We start from the raw sequence: 20,944 nt of genomic DNA on the forward strand, positions 1-20,944 counted from the left end.
TTTGGTTCTTAAACTCTGTGCACGTATGAGGAACAGTGACATCTATATTCCTAGTTTTGGTAAACTTCTTTCATTGCATAGAAAGAAATATTTTTCTTTTTCTTCCAGTTTTCTAAATGAAGATCTTAAATATAATGTTTCAGTTTGGAACGTGAGATAATCCAGGACTTATTAACATTATGCTCTTAAGGATAACTGCTAAACTATAGTGCTTGAGTAGTTTATTCATTTTGTGGGATAAAATGTTCTTGGTGTGACGTAGTACAGTGCCTTGTACATATTAGGTCCTTAGTGATCATATTTTGACTTGATTTATTTTTGTTCACATCTCATCTTTTATTCTTAGTCTTGTCTTTTATTCTTATTGTCTTTTATTCTTAGGTATAAGACAATCTATGGTGGAGAATTTCCTATAAAATATGTTGTGTATTTATGAATTCACAAATTTTTGCCATCGATCTCAAAATCCTAAATGGTCATGAATGATATCAAAGAGATTTTTTTTTAGTCGATAATAATTTAAGATCTGTTGCAATTAACTTTTTAAGGTATTGTCTGACTTGAAAAGTTGCGCGTCAGCTCTTTTCACTAAACCGATATACATTTTTCAGAAAAGAAGCTACTGCCTGTAGTTTAGAAAGTGAAGTTGAAATTTTCGTAATCACCAAAGAAGCACATAATATCCTTGCTTTCTTCATTAGTCCGATTAGTATGTGGTTGGTATGAACTGGGTATTATAATTAACGTATTCTATACTGAACACTGTGGGTAAGTGGATACATAGGCTTGTTTTGATTTGTTTGCATTTATAAAGCTTTCTTTCAACATTTTGAAAGTTTAATAAAGTTTAGACAGTTCTGTTGGTTCATTTCAGTGATAAGGCAATCTATTGGATGACTGAAATGACATTTTAGCTTTAATACAATTAGGGGATAACCTATTACCTGCTGAAGGCATGCATTTTCAAAACCCAAATGTTAATAAGCCCTGGATTATCTCAAGGCATACCGAATAGAATCTCTCGGTTAGGAGAAAAAGACTGACTTTACCAATTTAAAGATGCAGCTGTTTCCGCCTTATAGAAATCTCAGTTTCTTCAGCTATAAAATAGGGATTATAGCGCTCCCACGGAGAAGCGATTAGGATTACCTCAGAAAATATAGGTGAAAGAGCTTTATAATTTTTAAAGTTCTACATAGAATAAAGTTACTAAGGTAACATTTGTGAATTCTGATAGGAAATGCAGTACAATTCTTCAACAAAGTTTATGAACACCTCAGCCTCATAGCTTTTGTTTCCCTATGAGAAAGCTGTCTGATATAATTTTAGGAATTCAAATGACCACTTAGACCAGCTTCTTGATTTTATAGCTACAGACAGGGAGGCCCAGGAGTGGCATGCAACCTGCCCAAGGTTGCAGGATAAACTCGGGGCTAGATTTCAAGGCTCTTGACTATATTATTCATGATCCTTCCCTCCACCTTTGGTGGTAGGATCTGATTTGATTCTCTGCCCATGCTCACTCACTGAGTTCACCTTGTTGTTCCATAGTGGCCTCGAGGCTCCTCTGCCCCTTTGGCAGCGACCGTGACTGCCACTGCAGCTGCTTTGCTTCCAGGCTTTCCAGACTCCAGGCTTTCCTACTTTGAATGTGCCCCATTTTGTTACACACCTCACCCATTCTGTCTGTCTCACCTTCGTGAAATCTCCAGACCCTCAGCCTCCCTCTCAGTCCACTGTCCCCTTGCTGGTGTCTCTCGCCTGCAGCCACGGTCACTCATCGTGGTGAGACCTTTGTGTGCCTTGCTTCCATACCTTCTGTCCTGCTCGCCTTGACAACTCCCACCCTTGACGTCATTCCTGGTGTATGATTTCATGCACTAATTTGCTGACTCAGTAAAGATTGCAGCACCTGTGCCCCTCCCAAGCTGCACTTCACCCCAAGCCACACCACTGCTCCACACTGTTGCTCGTGCTGCCCAGTCTGACTGGAATGCCCTTCCCCTCTGGTTTAATAACTCCTCATTCTTTGAGAGCTTGTTCAGGGACCACCACTTCTAGGAAGCTCATCCTCATCTCTCTGGACATGGTTGGAGGTGGCTCCCTTGTTTTCCAATAATTCTCTGTGCAGATCTCAATTATTGATGAATTATACTTACTACCTGTTTGTATCTGTCTTTCTCAGTAGACTGTGAGCTCCTAGGAGATGAAGGCATGCCTTTCAATTTTGTGTCCCCAGTGCCCAGCACAGGGTTACCAAATGCACCGAAAATTCTGTTGACTTAATCATGATCCCCTTGACTTACAGGTCCGCATTTATCCTTTTGCCTCGAGAGGTTTCAGAATAACCTGCCCTCAGTGCGTTTACATCCTTGATCGTCACTCACTGATTTCTTGATCCTTTGCTTTCTCACTTTTGCCTTCCTTACTCTACTGGAACTGCTCCAATAGCATCTTAAATACCAAAGGCGATGGCATTTACTTGGCCCTCAAACTCTTTTACTTCTCTGAATAGTTTAGCACTATTTTAACCAATAACAACTTTTTAGAATTCTCCTGTGTGGTTTCCTAGCTCCTTTTGGCACATTTTCTTTTTTTTACGTTGGGAATTTTTATCTCTTCCAATAAAGCTTTCATAATTTCTCCCCTTTTATTTGATGCCTCATGTAGATAGATAATATTTTGCAGTGCATTCTATTCCAAATCTAAATTTCTTATTTTTTATATGTATGTCAAAAAGTATTTTTTCAAGCTGATGATTTGAGCTGGTGATTTATTGCCATTTTTTTTGTGTGTGCATGTCAGTAGACATTTTATTCCCAATGGCCTTTGTTTTAATTATGTTAATTAGAATGGAAAATTATCCATCAAACATCTGCTTAGATTAAAAAACCAAAAATAGAAACCACCACCAACAAAAACTCGTTTCTTATTTTAAACTATACTTAGAAAAAGTGTAAATATAAGAATTATGCAATAATAGGTTGTAGTTTGTTATTTCTGGTCAATAGTTACCGTAGTGAGGGAAGCAGTCAAAAGAAGGAAGACTTATTCAAGTGAGAACAACTTATAAAACTTTATATGTTATTTAATGGAAAATGTCGTAATGATGGATCAGCAATTTTTAATCTGATATTTCAAGGGATCCATAAAGTCCTGAAATTATAATTTTGTGTGTATTTACATTTTTCTTCAGAGAGGATTTGTAACTTTTTAACAGGTTCTCAAAGGGATTCTTGGCACAAACAATGCTAAGAACCCCGGGGTAGCATGTGAGGACTTTTAGAGGAGAAGACTGTACTGACAAAGACAGACAAGTGGTATTTTAACAAACAGAATACCTTCTTCTAAGTTAGTCATTTAAGAAAATCTTTCAATTACTATTCAAAAATCTGAAAGCTTTATAAGCATAATATGATTTCAACTAGCTTTTTCTGAAATAGTCAATACAGTTTTTACTATTGATTTCACTTTTCCTCAGAGGAAAATAAAACCCTAGCCTATGGGGAAAAAAACCCTAAGAGTATTACTGAGAAAAGGGGACTTTTTCTAGGGCAGTGATTTTTTTTTTTTAAATACCTGCTCTGATGAATCAACAGGACAATTACAGTAATCTTGAGGACTATTTAAAAAGATCTAAAAGAATATTGACAGAAATGTAATTTTAAATGTACAAAACATTCCATGTAGCCCTTTCAGGGTAAAAAGAGAAGGGGCGAGGGCTTGGTGAAATGGATTGTATTAAAGCACTAAAGCACCTGGCAGATGGTGGGGGCACAGAGAATGTCCTTGTTGCTAAATGAATCAGTGCAGTAATCCTACCTGGTAACCAGGCACTGGCCACAGTATCAGGTGGTTGTACACAAGAACCTGTTTGATGTAATGATCAGGCTACCCTCTTATTATAACTACAAAAAAATGTCCAGATTTCTTCATGAGGTTATCTTCCCTTTCAGGTTCATGGGCTTTGGGGCCGGGGGGCGGGGGGCGGAGGGAGGAAGAAGCTACATTCTGAAGACAGTTCATGTCGTTTAAAGAGGTGTCGGGGTTCTAAGGCAGTTCCAATTCACACGGGAGGGAAAGTACGTGCTGTTTGCAAGGCAGGGAGCCCTCACGGCCATTCAGAAATCTTCAGGCAAGAAGAACCGTTTTTATAGAGACTCGCTTCTTCTGTGTTGTCAGCATGATCAAGTAATCTTTATAAACCACTTTCCTCTGACATTTTGACTTCTGCTTTAATCAAATGTGCCATTTCATTAATGAAACATGCGGGGTTTGAAACAAAATGGACCACGCAGAGACACCTTTTCCTTTTTAAAGAAACTATTCAATCTGTTTTATTTCAGCTCTAAATGAAAACATGTTTTGTTTTGTGTACAGCCAAAGAAAATTTTCAAGAATATCCCTTTCCTGGGAAAGTTGGAGGTAAAACAGGTAGAGGTCGTGGCTGCTCACAGGGAGACCTGTTCATTTTAACCACTTTTGCAGTGAGAGGACCACTGACTGCTATGGAGACGCTGATTGCTGCAGCCATTACTGACTACCTGTAAGAGAATGCCGCCTCAGTCACCTTGGTCTCTGGCTGTAATCTGCTTACTCTGACCACCGTCACAGGCAGAGCTTGCTTTTTAGGGGGGAGTTCATGGGCTCTATTTTTTTCATTAAAGAGCATATTATCCAGGCTGCATTAATGTCTTCCTTAGCTCAATCACATACTGAAACATGCTGCTCTCACCAAATGACTTAAAGGTTTACTTTTAAGCATGGCAGACAACTTTACTAAAAGGCTGCTTAAAAATTGGTTTCTTTAAATTGGCCAATAACTCTTTTCTTTTTTTTTGGCTTTGAGCTTCATCGCATCACCATTTGTTTTTGAGTGGTTAAGTAGCCTGTGGTCTCCTGGCATAGCTGAACGAGTGCATGATTTGTAAATGTCACCGTAATCCAAGCATAGCCTGGGCTATTTGCGATCGGGTAGCATGGCACCATTCTCTCTCCCTGAGTTGCCGTGACTTGTTTTCCGCAAGGAGTCATCCCACTAGAATGCAGCCTTTCACGTAGTTTTCCTTTCCAAGATAGGCAGTGTCTGTCGGGGTCAATACCCTCATTTTTATTTGTATCGTGTTATCCTGGCAGTCATTGTACTTTGGTTTATGAGTACCACTGAACATTTATGTGCTATGTTACACATTTGTCATGATTCATATAAGAATGGTAAAACTTTGACAGGTAAGCAGTACTGGTGTGGAAATTTGATTTGATTAGGTTTGATTATGCTAATTGATAGATATTCAGCACTAAACCTCATCTTTTATCTACTACTTTTTACCTTGTTAAATTATTGTACCTGTAATTAAGGTCATTCCCTTGGTCCTTGCTGTGCTGCGAATGTATCCTTAGGCAGTTATTCTCTTCTGTTTGTGATAAGCCTTCACCAATATTTTCCCCTCGTTTAGCATCAAATATTCATTAGACTGTGAGGGCTTATGAGGCTCGAGATTGGGGTTCCGCTCTTGTTACCACATTGCTCAGCACTGTTTTTGACACACAACAGGTGTTCAGTTCACACTGATTGAATCAATAGAAGTTGCTTCAGCCACAGTATTCCAGCACCAAGAGTCAGCAAACTAGTTGCCTGTGGGCTGCATTCAGTCCACCGATCTGTTTTGGGGGGCATGGGTGCTGTTAAAAATTTTGAATTCATGGTCAACACCTACAATTTTATAAAAATTTTCATTAAATTCTGGATTTCTGGCTTCTGTTAAATATTGCAGTGTTTGCTATGGGTCCGATTCCTACACGGGAATAGCATTGGAGCTCGGCCTGCTGTGGGCAGATAAGCTATGCTTTTTCAGTTTGCCAGATAACCACTTCTAATTCTTGGTCCCTGGGAGCCTCTGAATTAGGAAACTCTGAAATAACACTATTTAATGTAGATTAGTTACTGAATCATTAAAGGAACTTGTTTCTAAGGTGTTATCACCTGGAATGCAAGAATTTATAAATTGTAATAAAATTTTCTGAGGAATCTGGGGACATGTGCTTTTTATAGCATATAAAATGTACTTTTTAAGGCATATGGTATGACTTGGAATTCCTAAGAGAATTTAAATGTCTTTTCGGGTTATTTGACCAGGTGAATAGTGTTTGAGGATTCATATAGAACATATCCAGGGGTTGGACAAGTCACGTTTTTATGCGACTCTTCTCCAAAATTTAGCAGTATCTTAGCTAATGGATTTCAGTGTGTGGTTCCTGGACCAGCATCATCAGCATTACTGAGGAACTTGTGAGAAATGCAGATTCTTGGGCCCTGCCCCACTGGATCGGAAACTCTGTGGGGCTCAGCAGTCTGTACTTAGTATCACCCCAGATGACTCTGAACCAGTCTCTTAAGAGGATGAAATATAATGCAGTAATATAATAATAAAATGTAATGTTATTTAGATTAACTTAGATTAATTTAGATTAATATTCAGTTTGCTTTTATTTCTGAAAAGTTTCAATAATGTTGACCAATTCAGCCTGAGAATTATTTAAATTTTGAACGATGAAACTTGTTAAGTTTTTATAATTGAGATTTATACAAATTATCAAGCTCAGTGAGGGAGTTCTAGATTTCTCTCATCTACCACAGTTGCTGAGAGAACTCAACTCTCTGATGTGACGTACGAGATCAGCCAAGCAGGGTGAGCCAGGCCTGCTCTGGCTCTGGGTTTACATTCTCCTGCTAAAGGAGAGACAGCATGCGCATTATGTTCCGGCTTTGCCCAGGGTCTCTGGTTTGTGAGTCACTCTGTGTCTTGTCAAACCGGACACCTCTGGCACTGTTCCTGTTGCTTTGGGAAATGATGGAACGTAGCAAGTGACCAATAAACGTTAGCTGTTACTATTGCTGTGTTGTTGCTGTCTGTGTCAGCATAAGAAGGTTCAGAAAGGCTATCTATGCCAATTTCCAGCTACAAATCTAAAAGAAGTGTGGATAGTGGCTGCGGGTTATAATTGTAATGAGTCATGTGCAGCCTTGCTGCAAAGCAAGCAAAATAGCCCAGAGGTCTTAGTAATCTTTCTGTCATGTCTTCCCCTCTATATTTGTGATTATATTTGCTTTACCAATTTCTAAATCTTTGCCATTGTACACAGTGTTTTCGTAATCTCTGAGCTTCTCATGTAAAGGGAAAAGAATCTTAATAGAGCAGATGGCTCACTGAACGCTAGAGGTGATGGTGTCAGTTTGCAAGTGCTTTCCTCGAAGAACCCGGTCAGCATACCAGCCCACAGAGGAGACAGGCCAGGGTAAGGAATAGGCAGCTGTCCAGTGTGGAGCTGTGAAGTTCCCTGGAATTAGGGCAGAATTTGAGAAAATATCTGCCGGACTCATTCATAAACTGTTGTCTGCAGACTATGCCTTTCTTTCGCTGCATAGTTTTTCCATTAAAGATCTCGAAGGATGAGACAAATGTTCCTCTAAAGTTACCTTTGTCATTAGTGGTAGTATTGTTTATTCTAGGATGATATGATGTGTAATAAGGTAGTTATTATTTTTTTTTAGAGAGGGGGATGTGTTTAGTATTTGAAAGGAGAAAATATCAACTCATATAAAGCATCAGCTAAACAATTGGCAAATGTTTTGTTATGCCTGCAATTTTTTGTTCCAGTACCAAAATATTTCCTCTGTTGAACAGCATTGCTGATGTAAGACCAGGACAGGGTGACCCACAGGTGGGAGGCCTGGCTGTGTCAAAGAGGGAAATTAGGGCAAGGCCAGAAATACATACGTTTTTTCTCCGTTAGCATTCACTTTGAATTAGTGTTGATTCCTCAAATGAGAACTCAGCTCTCTGTGATCTGACTTAGGAGATACTGGCCAAGTTTCACAAAGCGGATTATTTCTTGACTGTCGTGTTTTTGAGATTTAACTGAGAAAAACACTTGAATCCCCAAAACATCTAAGCAAGATAAATGCTAGGAACTTTAAAAATTTTACCAAAAATCAGATAGAAACTCCTTATATAAAAAAGCAAAAACTAGTTACTGTAATATGCAGCATGGTGACTATAGTTAATAATACTGTATTGTATATTTGAAAGTTGATGAAAGAGTAAATCTTAAAAGTTCTCATCACAAGAAGAAACTTTTTTTTTAAACTATGTATGTTGAGATGTTAAAAAAAAAAAAAGTCTGTTATGTTTCCATTCTGTAGGCAGCTTCCAAGAGAAGATATTTAAAAATAGTTAAAATGTCTAGGTAGATTTTTGCGAAGAATTCCTTTATCCGATATAATTTCCAAAAGCTTCTAAAGTTTAAAAAATTCTTCTAAAGTTCTTAAAATTTTAATTTGTATTATATTTACTTAAAAAAATTTACAGGTGAAAACAAAGTTTTTTTCAGAATTCTGTCTTCCAGTTTCATGGTTCCTGTTTGAGATGATCTTTATATTCCATAAATTTTAGAATGAGAGAGAAAAATTAAAAACAAGCAAATGCAAAATGTTCGAAAACAAACAGAATAGGACCATTGGTGATGGAAGAACAGTAATATGAGTTTGTCACTTTTGACAAGTAGATTTGTAAAATAAATTTAATTTTCCATTATTGAATGATAGCAACAGTCGTTATGAAACCTAAATTCTTAGTGGAAAAGAGCATCAAGACAGATAATCCAAACTTGGAGATAGATTGTTGATGTTTTCTTCCTCATAGGTGTTTTGGGGAAACAGGAAATGTCAGTAGTAGGAGTCTGGGAGCCAGGATTGCTGAGTCCTTACATTCATTCTGCCTCATGCTTTTGGAAGTCTGGCCTGTGGAAGACAGTTTTTAGGTGTTTGGGATTCAGGGACCACAAAAGATGCTTAGGTCATAAGACCCTTGACTTTCCTTCCAGTAAATCAAACATAACATTAATGGAGAACAACAAGTGGCAAAAACACACACACACAAATAAAATAAAATAAAAAAGAGAAATGTCCAATAGATAATAGCTCCAAATTGAGAAAACAAGGAGACAGGTGTCGGCACCATCAGTAGTGACCTTGAAGTTTTTGGATCACCAGTATGTTCATTTGACTAAACTGATTGAATAAAATATACTTCTAAAAATTTTATTTCATAAGAGTACATTAGTAAGCCTAGCTGGAAATAAGGACTTTGGTAATAAGAAACTTGCTTTGAGGCAAACATGTATTTCTCAAAGTTCAATTTAAAAGTGCAATGCCATTTTCCAGAGCTTGTGATTCTTGGTTATCAAAGAAATTCTTGGTTATCACAGAAATGCATGACTCGGGGTGGGGAGGGTTTCTAGGCTCCTTGCTGGGGTACCTGTTAGCTATGCTTCCTTGTGGTTACATGTTAAAGCCAGAATGTTACAGTTCCATCTTAAAATAGACTTCTGAGTTGAAAGAGTTTCTTTGTAGAAAATAGCAGGGTAAAGGAAGGCATGTAATTGAGCTCTGTTACATTTTTAAGGGGCTCTAAAAGCAGATAATCTGTGGGTTATGGTCAATGTGTAAGGGGTAACAAAGTACTTTTACCATCAGTATGAATTTATAGATAAATATTAAAATGTACTTATGTGTCTGTAATGTGAAGACCATTTGTTAAAATAGTATAACTTTGGAAATGTGAGGAAATTGAGCAGATTTTATGGAGTTGCTTCAGTGTTCTCTTTGTTTTATATGTGAGTTTAGATTAATTGATTTTATTTCGACAGATCTTTTTATTTGTACACCTCTTTTCCTGTTTAGCATGTATACAACATACCATGTCACTTATTTTGGATTTAGTTGCGTATCTGAGCATGTAGCATATTGCATGTGGCATATCACAGGTGCTTAATAACCATTTGTGTGAATCCATGAATTTAAAATATAGCTATTAAGATGTTTTCCATTTACCATTTGTTTTCAAATAATTAAAAGGGGCTTCTTATAGAACATTCTAGAAAGGAAATATTAATATTGGTTCTCTAGTTAATATAGGCATTTAAAATTTTTAAAGAGGAAAATAGATAGGTGGACACATTTAAAAATAAACTGTATAATAGCAAAAGTATAAATGACTTTTATGAGTGTCTTGTATGTAGTAAATGAAAAGATGAATGTTATCTATAAGATCAAGAGTAAATAAAAAGTGGTTCCTGCTAATAAAGATGCTAATAACTTAATTATTTCCTGCTGTATTAGTCTCCTTTCTTGGAGAGAAACATATTTGTTATATTGTCAATTTTTATATCACTATTGGGCTATAAAAAGTCTGAGCTAGTAACCCTCTAGCCCACTCCCCCAAATACTTATGTACAAATGCCATAGACATTAAAGTTATTTCATTGGTTGTGACACATCTTTGAAAGTTAAGAGATGATGTTTATTTTCTGTATGTGTCAACATTGTCTCTGTGGTTGTACTAACTCTTTTTATTCCCTCTTTCTAGTCATACAGTTTATCAAGAAAGAAAATAGTGCATTACACCTGTTTTGATCAACGAAAAAGAGCAAATGCAGCATTTTTGATAGGTGCTTATGCCGTAAGTAATTTTTCATGATTATTTTCTACAATGAGGCCAATGGAATGCTAACACCGTCACGTAAAATCTAGGCCACTTCTTCAGTTTAATTGGGAGATGGTGGAGATTATTAGTAACTTGGGAATTAATCTGGAATGGAAAGTGTAGACTAGGTATCAATGGGCTGCTTATTCTCAGATTTTATTTTCTCATGGCTAATGACAATAGCTTGAATTCCACTCTTGTGTTGGTGTTTTAATGAAAAAAATACCCATAAAGGATTATGCCATGAAAGAATATATATATATATATACATACACACACACACACACACACATACACATATATATATATATATGTATGTGTATATATATATATAGTGGAAGATTTTAAAACAGTCTCGAGGTGTTCCTTTTTTGGGATAAGAAGGAATCCTAGATTTCCTGGGGAAGGATTATTATTATTATCAACCCATTTATTCATCTATACAAGTGTCTGCCGTAGGCATACCGAATATAAATCCTGCATATAATTACAACTTCCTTAATAACTAAATAAGACTTTTTGAAAGTAATTTCAATTAGAAATTTTGTTCTTTGTAAGCACTAAAAGGTAAATGTGAGTTCCACAAGAATATGCTACAGAATTTTGGTGTGACTATTTCTCGAATTTTCTGTATATACTGGGATTGGGCAAAAACTTGGAAGGCAGAAGCCATCAGGGCTAAAACGCATTTGCAACCTATAATAGCTTTTTAGGGACGAGTGTGATACCCAGTTAAGAATACGCTGGTTTAAGGACAGGGGAGAGCGGTGTCATTTCCTGTCATCCTCGGTGGTGGGCGTGGTGAGGGGTCGGTGCTGCTTGGGAGCCTGGAAGCAGACTGCCGAGTGACCTTTCAAAGGCCTCCCTCTGAGGACCTTGACGGAAGGAGGCACCGGCTACTAGACGTCAAACTCTTCCACATCAAACCAAAGTCTGTGGAGAAAGAAACCCAGAGCGTTGGTGGAAAGGCTGTGTCACCTGTTGTGGGGTGTAGGCTGAGAACAGTGATGGGTCGTCGGCTGGACTGCAGCCCCAAGACTCAGATGCCCAACCCTGCCCACCTTTTCTCCCCTGATGTGGCTGCAGTGAAGCCTCGGGCCCTTCCCTGTGCTATTTTTCTTTCTCACTCTCTGTGCACAGTATTTTTATATCGTACAAGGAATCATGACTAAGAATCATAAAAATGCCTGTTCACTGGAGTGGCTCTGGGATGATGGTAAGCCACTTTATCTCTCTTCGCTTTATTCAGTCTCCTTACTTGTAAAATGAGAGGGTTGGATATAATGACTTCCTTCCAGTTCTGAGGATACGAGGATTATTTGTAGTGCCAGCCAGGCTATTGCTTTCATTTTAAGAGCAGACATGGAAAGCTGGCTGTGTGCATGAAGGTTCAGTGAAGTGCTGGTAGGCTGCATGAAGCAGACGCTCTCCCTTTTCACTTTAGGTTGATAATTATTACTCATTGAAACTGATAATTTGACGCTGTGTTTAAAATACGGAGAGCCCGGAATCACCTCTGGACTCAAGCCTCGTCAACAAGCGTGTCTTTCCTGAGGGGTTTTGTGACGCCGCGTCGCTGAGCGTGTTATTCGCGAGTCCTCTGTCGTAAGGGATTGCCATCAAGAAGAGGCCATCTGCTCCCTCCTCCCCTCCTTCATCCCTTTTCTCTCTTCTTTACTTTTCAACGCCTGTCCTTCCGATTTTTAGTGTCATCCTTAATTTCAGCCTGACATCTTTAGAATTTTGAAAGGAAGCTTAGTTATAATAGATGCGTTGAGCTGAGGATAAAATACGTCTTCTAAGGCACATGCTTCCACCACTTTAAAGCAACCAAACGAGAAAAAAGCAGCCTTGGTGTGGCTGAAGAGCTGAGAGCAGCACCAGCTTGTCTTAAGCATTAGTTACAGTCCTGAGCAGCCGTGTCAAGTAATTATTCTTGTATCGGTCATTTCCCAGTTGATTTTCTTTTCTAATTTGGAAATGTGTTTCCCAGAAGGCTTTTTGACACAACACTTAATAAATATGAAAACCAAGAATTATAATCTTTTCTTAAGGAGAAGTTTGTTCCTTCATATTGTGTATATGCATTTGATTGTTGATGCATCTTGTCAGAAGATAGTAAGTATTGTGCGTTATATGTATATCTCAGTTAAACGTTGCTGTTTGGATAAGTTGTAATCTGGGGGAATCTTCTTGGATTCAAAGGACCTTTAACTTTTGGAGCAGCCGCATAGCCTATATATGAGGCAAGCTGCGCAGGTGTGCTTTTTCAGAGAGAAGTCTTTAACAGTGAAAGTGTTCTTTTTAAAGTGTGGAATCAACTCTCTATCAAGGGGCACTGACTAATAAAAAATATTTGGTACTAAGACAAGCCTGTTTCTGTGAGCCCTAGTTTTCTCATTTGTAAAATTTGCATAATACCATGGTTTCCTGGCCTACCTTATTATCAAGATCACGTGTCCAACTGCCAGTTTGATAGCTCCACATTATATTTCTAAATGACATGTCACATTTACTGTGGCAAAACGGACTATTTATTCCCCCAATCCTTGCCTTTTTAATAAATGAATGACCATCAGCGGCTGAATCAAAGGGTAATTGTCATTTTGATCCATTTTCTCTTCCCATATATACTCATCACTAAGTTTGGTCAGCTCTACCTACAAAACATATATAGAGTCAAAATATTTCTTTCCATCCTTATTGCACCTAGCCCAAGCCACTGTCACCATTCTCCTAGGTGACCGTCACAGCTTCATACATTGTCTCCCTTTTACACTTTTGCTTCCCTTTAGTCTTGTTGCTACACGATTTTCAAAGTAATGTTTTAAAAATAAACATTAGGTTATGCCATTGCCCTGTTTCAGATCTGTCTAATGATCTTCACTGTTTCTAGAGTAAAATGCGACCTTCGTACCAATGCCATTAAGACCCTCCCTGATCTGGCCCTGCCTGCCCCTGTGGGCGCCTGCTCACGGAGGATGCTTCCTCATCACACTGGCCTTCTAACCTTGGAAATTCCATGCTTGTTCTCACTAGATATTTCTGTGTTCTCTACGAGGAATATTTTTTCCTCAGGGTTTTACATTTCTGGTTCCTGCTAATGTTACTTCCTCAGAGAGACTTTCTTCAATTTTTCCCTACTTCCTCCACCTCCAGTACCCTCTAGTTCTTTGCTGTTTGATTTTCTTTATAGCACTCTAATTGAAATTATCTGATTCATTTATATATTTACTTGTTTATTATCTCTTTCCTAGACTAGAGAGTAGGGACCTTGTCTGTTCCGTTTATTGCTGTGTCTAGTCGGTGATAAAATATTTAACAAGGGTTTAGGCCCAGGCATTCACCAACTGGAAGCAGGCCACAATGGAGCCTTCCTGCTGTGCTGAATCATGGGGAAGTCCAGGGTGGGGGGTGTCCCAGGGGAGAGATGAGGTAGCCAGTGTGGAGGAGGTGGCGTACTGCAGGGTATGGAACTGTGGGACTGTTGAACACTGAGCATCAGCTTAGAACAGTGCCTGGCACGTAATATTTGCTCCATAAATATCTACTGCATGAATGAATAATAGAATGAAAAAATATGAAAGAAAGAAGGAAGAAGGAAAATAACTTCCTTTAGGTAACTGCTGAGGAAAATTTGAAAATGATTAAATTGGACATGAAGTATAAGTCTAGTTAACATCTGTCCCCATACATACTTAAAAATATTTTTTTTTCTCACGATGAGTCTTGACCATTTTTAAGTGGTATTAGGTACATTTGCAATGTTGGCAACTGTCATACCTTGCTTTTAATGTGACATCTTATGGCAAACAGGCATCTACAGAGCCAGGGCTTTGCTTGTGGCTTCTCAGTTAGATCGTGACTTTAAGTATGTCACAGAACCTTTTGTGCTTCTATTTCCTTATCTTTTAAGTGGGGGAGAGCCTTTTTATGTTTTATCTCATAGAGCCATCGTGAGTATCAAAGAGGAGATAAAATATAGAACATCGTGCTCAGTGGGAAATCCACAAACTCTTCTCTGTGGGTTATCCTAAAGCCAGAGTTGCTGGAGCGATGTGGCTGTCAGCGATCACAGCAATGCTAAGCAGATGACAGGCACCCATGAGTAGAGAAGGCCCTACTCCTGAAGCATCTCTTGATCCCTAAGCTGTGATGTCGTGGTCCTTGAGATTGAGGGCTCAGAGATGAAGGAGAGACTGACTTTGCTGACCAGGTGTTTCCCTTCAGGACGATACTCATGCAGTTTTAGTGTTAGGAGTTAGGATGCATGGATCATTCAGAGCCTCCCAAATACTCTCATGAGTTTGAAGAAAGGGGCTTTAAGAAAGATGGCTTCTAAGCATGAATTAATTAGATTCTTGCCACATGCCTAAAGACTAGATTCTCACTAGTTACTGTGTTGTTTTCAGTTCATAGAACTATGATAAAGAGGCCAAGGAGATTTTTGGATCAGGGCATGATGACTGAAGGATTGGAAAATGATATGTATGAGAAGTGACAGTAAAGGCAGTGGTTTAGCTTAGGGAATTAAGTTCAGAGTTAAAAAATTAAATTTTTCTTTTCTTTTTTTTCATGTATTTGAAGGATGCTTAAAGAGAGGTGGTAACCACGCTGTGTTTTCCTTAACCCCCTTGTTAAGTGCTCACATTGCTAAATAAGGGGTCTAATTCTGGATTAACTGGGACTGGCCTGAACCAGATGTCATGTCTGAATTAGGGATGACACGGCTAAGGTTTGTAGACTTTCTAATCATGTCTGCGTCTGCTGTTTATTCTGTAGACTACACTTAAGGGCTTAGTAGTTACATTCTACCTCTAAGTCTACTACTAATTACAAGGAAGCCATTCTCCATCTGGCGTAGTGGTTGAGAGCAAATGACTAGCAGACCCACGGGCTCGGCCTCGAATCCATTTGTTAGTTGTATTGTCTTGAGCAAGTTATTTAACTCATCCAAACTCCCTGTTTTTCATCTTTAAAACAGAGATACTAACACTCCCCCTGACAGGGTCGTGGTGAGGACTGAGGGATCATGCTTACGAAGGTGTCGAGGCTGTGGCTGCCATTTCAGCACTTAGGAAAGGCTGGTGGCTTCAGGCAGGGAAGTCGGGTGGCCTTCCAAGAAGTTTTCGGAGCCATTGTCTTACCTCCCCTGGAGAAGTAAAAGATGCTGCCCCCTTTTCGTCTGCTTGTCTTCCCTCCATTCCATCCTATTTTATACTTACATCCTTCCTTGGCACAGTAGCACTCAGATGTTTGTTAATCTGATGATTGGTTAGGATAACTCACTGGAATGTATGAGAATGAGCTTTTTTTTTTTTTTTTTTTGCCCCATCCTAGGGTGATATTTGCATTTTAAAGGAAGAACCTATCTAAACCAAATGAATTTCTCATTTTCGAGACGTGTATTCAGGCATTCATTAGTCCAGTAAATTTTTAGCTAAGATGAGCACTACCCAGCACTGTGGAGGGCTCTGGAAAATACAAAAAATAAAAATTAAAAATTAAAAAAAAGAAAAGAAAAATGAATACCTAGATGAAAATGAGGGCCAGATGAGCAATATATAATCAGGAAAAGTATGCAATAGGTAAATAGATACCACATTTAAATAATTATTAACTAATTCAACAAGTGTTTTTCCAGCCCTTATCGTACATGAGGCCTTGTCCTAGGAGGTGGGGATACTGAGGTGAATGACTCCCTGCCCTCTCGTGTGGGTCTTGGGGGACCAGCATCAAACCTGGAGTGAGGTGGGGATCAAGGATGGCCAAGCCCAGTAGGCCAAGTTGATGAGGGAATGTAGATGGGGGAAAGGCGTAGAGAGGAGGATGTTTTTTGGGGGGCTGAGTATGAGTAGTTGGGAAAAGATTACATATATTTTAAACATCTATTTTGAAAAAAGGGGATAGATAATTCAGTGAATTAAAATTTTTTTAACGATTCAATTTAAAAGTGGCATAACCACAGAATAGAAGGAAAATAGGAAAAATTTCCTGCAACAACATCATTCTAAACCTGAGCCATTTTCTTAGGTATAATTGCAATGTAGTTTTGTGAACCTATTTTCACTTGGCTTACATATGTTTTGCCTCTTTGCTACCTAGATGACCAAATAATATTCCATTTAGTGGGCATACCATTGTTTGTTTAAAATTTTAGATTTCTTTAAAATTTCTTCATAATGTGACAAGCATTTTTCTGAATAATAATTTTTTTGGTGAATTTTTGTCTTTAGACTTTCAGAAACAAGATTATTAGTTTTTTTTTTAAAAAATCAGCATATTTTTAGGCTCTTAGAGCATATTACTGTGTTTAAGGAAATTTTCACTAAATTTGATGTTATGCTAAATCTCCAGTGTCATATACCTTTGGGTATAAACATTAAAGATTTAAAAATTTAATTGGTGAAATGATGCCTTATTGTTTTGCTGTTCTTTTTTCGTTGTTGTTAACAATGAGATTTCCTATTCCTATAGTTTTGTTTCCAGGTTTATTAACTTTTTTAAAAGTTTGTGTTTTTAAAATTCGTTTCCTGTACTTGAACCATTAAAAGTTGAAAAGTGACTCTCAGTCTATTTCCTTTAAAAAAAAGTAATTGTTTCTGTGTCTAATTTCTGTCAGTGATACAGATCCCTAGAAATCACACCCATTACTCCAAGTTTCTGTAAGAAATTGGAAAGTTTATATACCTTAAATTCTGTTACTTATCAAAATGCTGTATTAATAAGTCCTTCTGTAAACCTGAAATACAAAGGTGGTTAATTGGAACTATCAATTATTCAACCTGAGTGGTCTACTGAATATACAGAAAATTATATTTAGAACAGTATTGTTTAAAAGTGGTTAATGTGTGCGTGTATGTTGAAACCGATAAAAAAAGGTAAACCAGCCTAACTAACTCTGAATTTGTTTTTGTTTTCATTGTTTGGACCAAGCATGTTAATTTCCTTCATCTCCAACTCACAATTCATCTGTAAATTGCAATTTCAGACTGCTTTAAATTGTCATTAAAAAATATAGGTTAAACAAATGTTATTTAAAATTATAGGTTATTTAAAATTATCAAGAAAAATGTTGGTTCAAAAATAATAAAGGCATTTACCTTAAATATTTAGTAAAAGAATAATAAAGTAGATGTCAGCTACTCGTGTTGTGTCAACCTCTGTGGCTTCTTGGTAAATCTAACAGATAGCATCTGCTTCTGCTTGTAGAACTTGTGGAGAGGAAGGGAGGAGTGGCATGGCTGGGGCAGGGCAATTTCCTGCTTGCAGTTCCTTCCTTTGGTGGCTTGATAGGCAAGAATGCTTTTGTGATATTGCCTGCAAATGGGCCAGATAGGCTTTTATCCCTGCAGGCTTGTACTTTTGGTGGCTTTAAAACAGGTCAGGCTCCCTAAAATTATACAGCATTTTTAATTTCAAACCTTTGAATTTGAAAATTCTGTTAGTCTTCTGCAGATGGGTAGAGCAATATTATCTTTTATTCAGCTCTCCTTGCATGTTTCATTTATCTGTGGGCTAGGAAAATCAGCCGTGGCAGGGTTGTTTCTTAAGTTTCACTGAATAAATCTTTTTAGTATTTTTTTTCCTATTCTCCTTTGGTCTTCCTGATTACAAGCTTCCACCATTCTGTAAATAAGCTCTCAGATTTACATGCACATGCACATCTACATACACACATGCTGTATTTAGTACTGTATATTTAAGGGCTGATATGCTGTGTATGCTTAAGCAATTTACTCACACATATTTGAATCTTATTAGTAGCCTTGAAAAGACATACTTTTTAAAAAAATTTATTTTTAAATTATGGTTGACATAAAATATTATATTAGTTTCAGGTGTACAACATGGTGATTAGACATTTATATACCTTATGAAGTGAACACCTGGTAAATCCGTTACCCATCTGACACCAGACATGGTTATTATACTATTGACTGTATTTTCTATGCTGTACTCTACATCTCTGTGACTGTTTTTATAATTGCAACATGTACTTCTTAATCCCTTCACCATTTTCAGTCAACTGCCCCCAGTCCCCCTCCTCTCTGGTGGCCATCAGTTTGTTCTGGGTCTGTGAGTTTGTTTCTGTTTTGTTTGTTTGTTATTTTATTTCATTCTTTTTCTATATATAAATGAAATAACGTGGTATTTGTCTTTCTCTGTGTGACTTATTTTGTAATACCCTCTAGGTCCATCCACGTTGTTGCAGATAACAAGATTTCATTCATGTTTATGACTGAGTAATATTCCATTGTATATATATACCACATCTTCTTTATCTATTCATCTATTGATGGACACTTAGATTGCTTTCATATCTTGGCTATCGTAAGGCTGTAATGAACATGGGGGTGCATATATCTTTTTGAATTAGTGTTTTAGATTTCTTTGAATACCCAGAAGTGGAATCGCTGGGTCAGATTGTACTTCTATTCTTAATTTTTTGAGGCCCCTCCATTCTCTTTTCCATAGTGACTGCACCAATTTACAATCCCACCAATGGTGCACGAGGATTCCCTTTTCTCCACATCCTTGCCAAAAAGACATATACTTCTGTGTGAAAAAGCTTGTGTCCATTTGTCTTATTTACTTGTTTCTTATCTCTGTCTAAGCACAGTGGGCCACCTTTATCATCCAGGGAAAGTTTCCTAGCTTCATCAACTAGAACAGTGTCTTACACATCATCAATGCTCAATAAATATTTGTGGCATGAATGACTGAATGTTTAATTGATAAACATTAATAACATTGATAAAAAACATTGATAAATAAGTTACTTTCCACAAATCTTGAAAGTTTAATATGGAGTAATTTCAAAGGTGGAGTGTTTAAAAATAAATTATGAAGTCAGTACTAATTGTAAAAATAACAGCAAGAATCACAGTGTTTTGAGGCATTAATTTTTTTAAAGTTACTGAGTAAAACAAGATGTTTTATATAGTTCTCAAATTTTAGGACTGAAATGGGCTTTGTTAATATACACAAACATTTGAATTTCAGTATTATGAATGATAGTCTTAATTTTACCCCAACATTATTTCCATTTTTCTCAAAAGGAGAAAATTCTTATTTTACATATAAGCAGTTGCTAGCAAATGTCAATAGTTTTTTTAACAGTGGTGCTTGCATTCTCAGGATAATTTTCAGTAAGAAGTAATCCAAAAGCTCAAAAGAATAATACTGGAAAAATTTTTAATCAGAGTCAAATCGTTAAAGATTTTAAATGTATGCATTTTTTTTTATGGTAAAAAAATTAGAAAAGAGGCACCCAAAGCCTTGAAGACATTATTTGTTATCAGAGTGTGACTTGAAATGTATTTGCAATGCCTGATGCAAGTGATTGGCCCATCTGGGTTAGTCTGTAATTACCCTGTCCTATACATGTCTGCCTGGGCCTCATCTGGTGTTTACGTGAGTGTGAACCATCTCTGTTTAATTTTACACAAATATCTGGACAGAACAGGCTCACATTTAGACGTATCCCCAGTGCGCAGCTACAGACTTTCTAATCAATGAGACATCTACCAGAGTATATATAGAAACTGGAGTTAATACTTCCAAGTTTTATGCCAAACGAGGCTATCTGGCTGCCCAGTGATTTCCGCCATGGTCAAATCTGATTGTTTATTGTTTTCTTTTAATTTAAAAATAAATGCATGTTAATTTAAAAAATCAACTCACTTTTGCAGAACCACTGAGGAACCTCCACAGGAAACTCACTAGGGAAATCCTTGCCACAGTCTTGCTTCCTCATTTGTTCATTTTAACAGGAAATAGTTGTTCGCTCCCTACTTCTTCCTGGTTCATCTGTTCATTTTGACATCGAACAAATAATTATTGAGCAGCTGTGCCAGGCACTTTTCTAGGCTCTAAGGAGATAGCAATGAACGAGAGAGAGAAAACCCCTGTCCTCATTGGGGGAGACAAACAAAAGGTCGGTGATAACTGCTACATGGTGATGTGGCAGTGACTGGCCGGCTACTTCAGAATGGAAGTTTAGAGAAGCCCTCTTTGAGGTGAGGACAGTGAAGCTGATAAAGAGGAAGAGCATTCTAGGCAGAGGTAGTAGCATGTCAAAAAGGCTTTAAGGTAGGAATGAATTTGGTATGGTTGAGGACCCAAGAGAAAGTCGATGTGGCTGATACGCAGAGCATGAAGAAGCTAAAGTATGCAATGAAGTCTGAGGTCTTTGCCAGAGCTTGTGTGTAAGAGGAGGAGTTTGGCTTTTATTCTCCATGAAATGAGAAGCTAGTAAGTGATTTGCACTTAAAAGGTTTTTTTAAACTCATCTTTTAAAACTCTACTCAAAGCTCTTTGTGATATAGTTATCACCATGTTTCAAGTTTCTCTTATGCTACTATGCCATAGTAGTCTGGTTATTTACATGTCTGCCT

The 20,944-nt window shown here is 37.6% G+C and overlaps 1 protein-coding gene across 6 annotated transcripts in view; it reads left to right on the top strand.

Annotated features, from left to right (window-relative positions):
* The window catches only part of CDC14A (cell division cycle 14A), a 133,471-nt gene that overhangs the window by 19,269 nt on the left and 93,258 nt on the right, over positions 1 to 20,944 (top strand). For all 6 annotated transcript variants that reach the window (XM_015595556.2, XM_025052222.1, XM_015595555.2 and 3 more), the window contains one exon: positions 10,428 to 10,520. In XM_015595556.2, the coding sequence (XP_015451042.1) occupies positions 10,428 to 10,520 (93 nt within the window). The remainder of the gene's footprint in view (positions 1 to 10,427; positions 10,521 to 20,944) is intronic.

The sequence above is a fragment of the Pteropus alecto genome, unplaced genomic scaffold (genome assembly GCF_000325575.1).
Source record: "Pteropus alecto unplaced genomic scaffold, ASM32557v1 scaffold106, whole genome shotgun sequence".
Taxonomy (NCBI): Eukaryota; Metazoa; Chordata; class Mammalia; order Chiroptera; family Pteropodidae; genus Pteropus; species Pteropus alecto.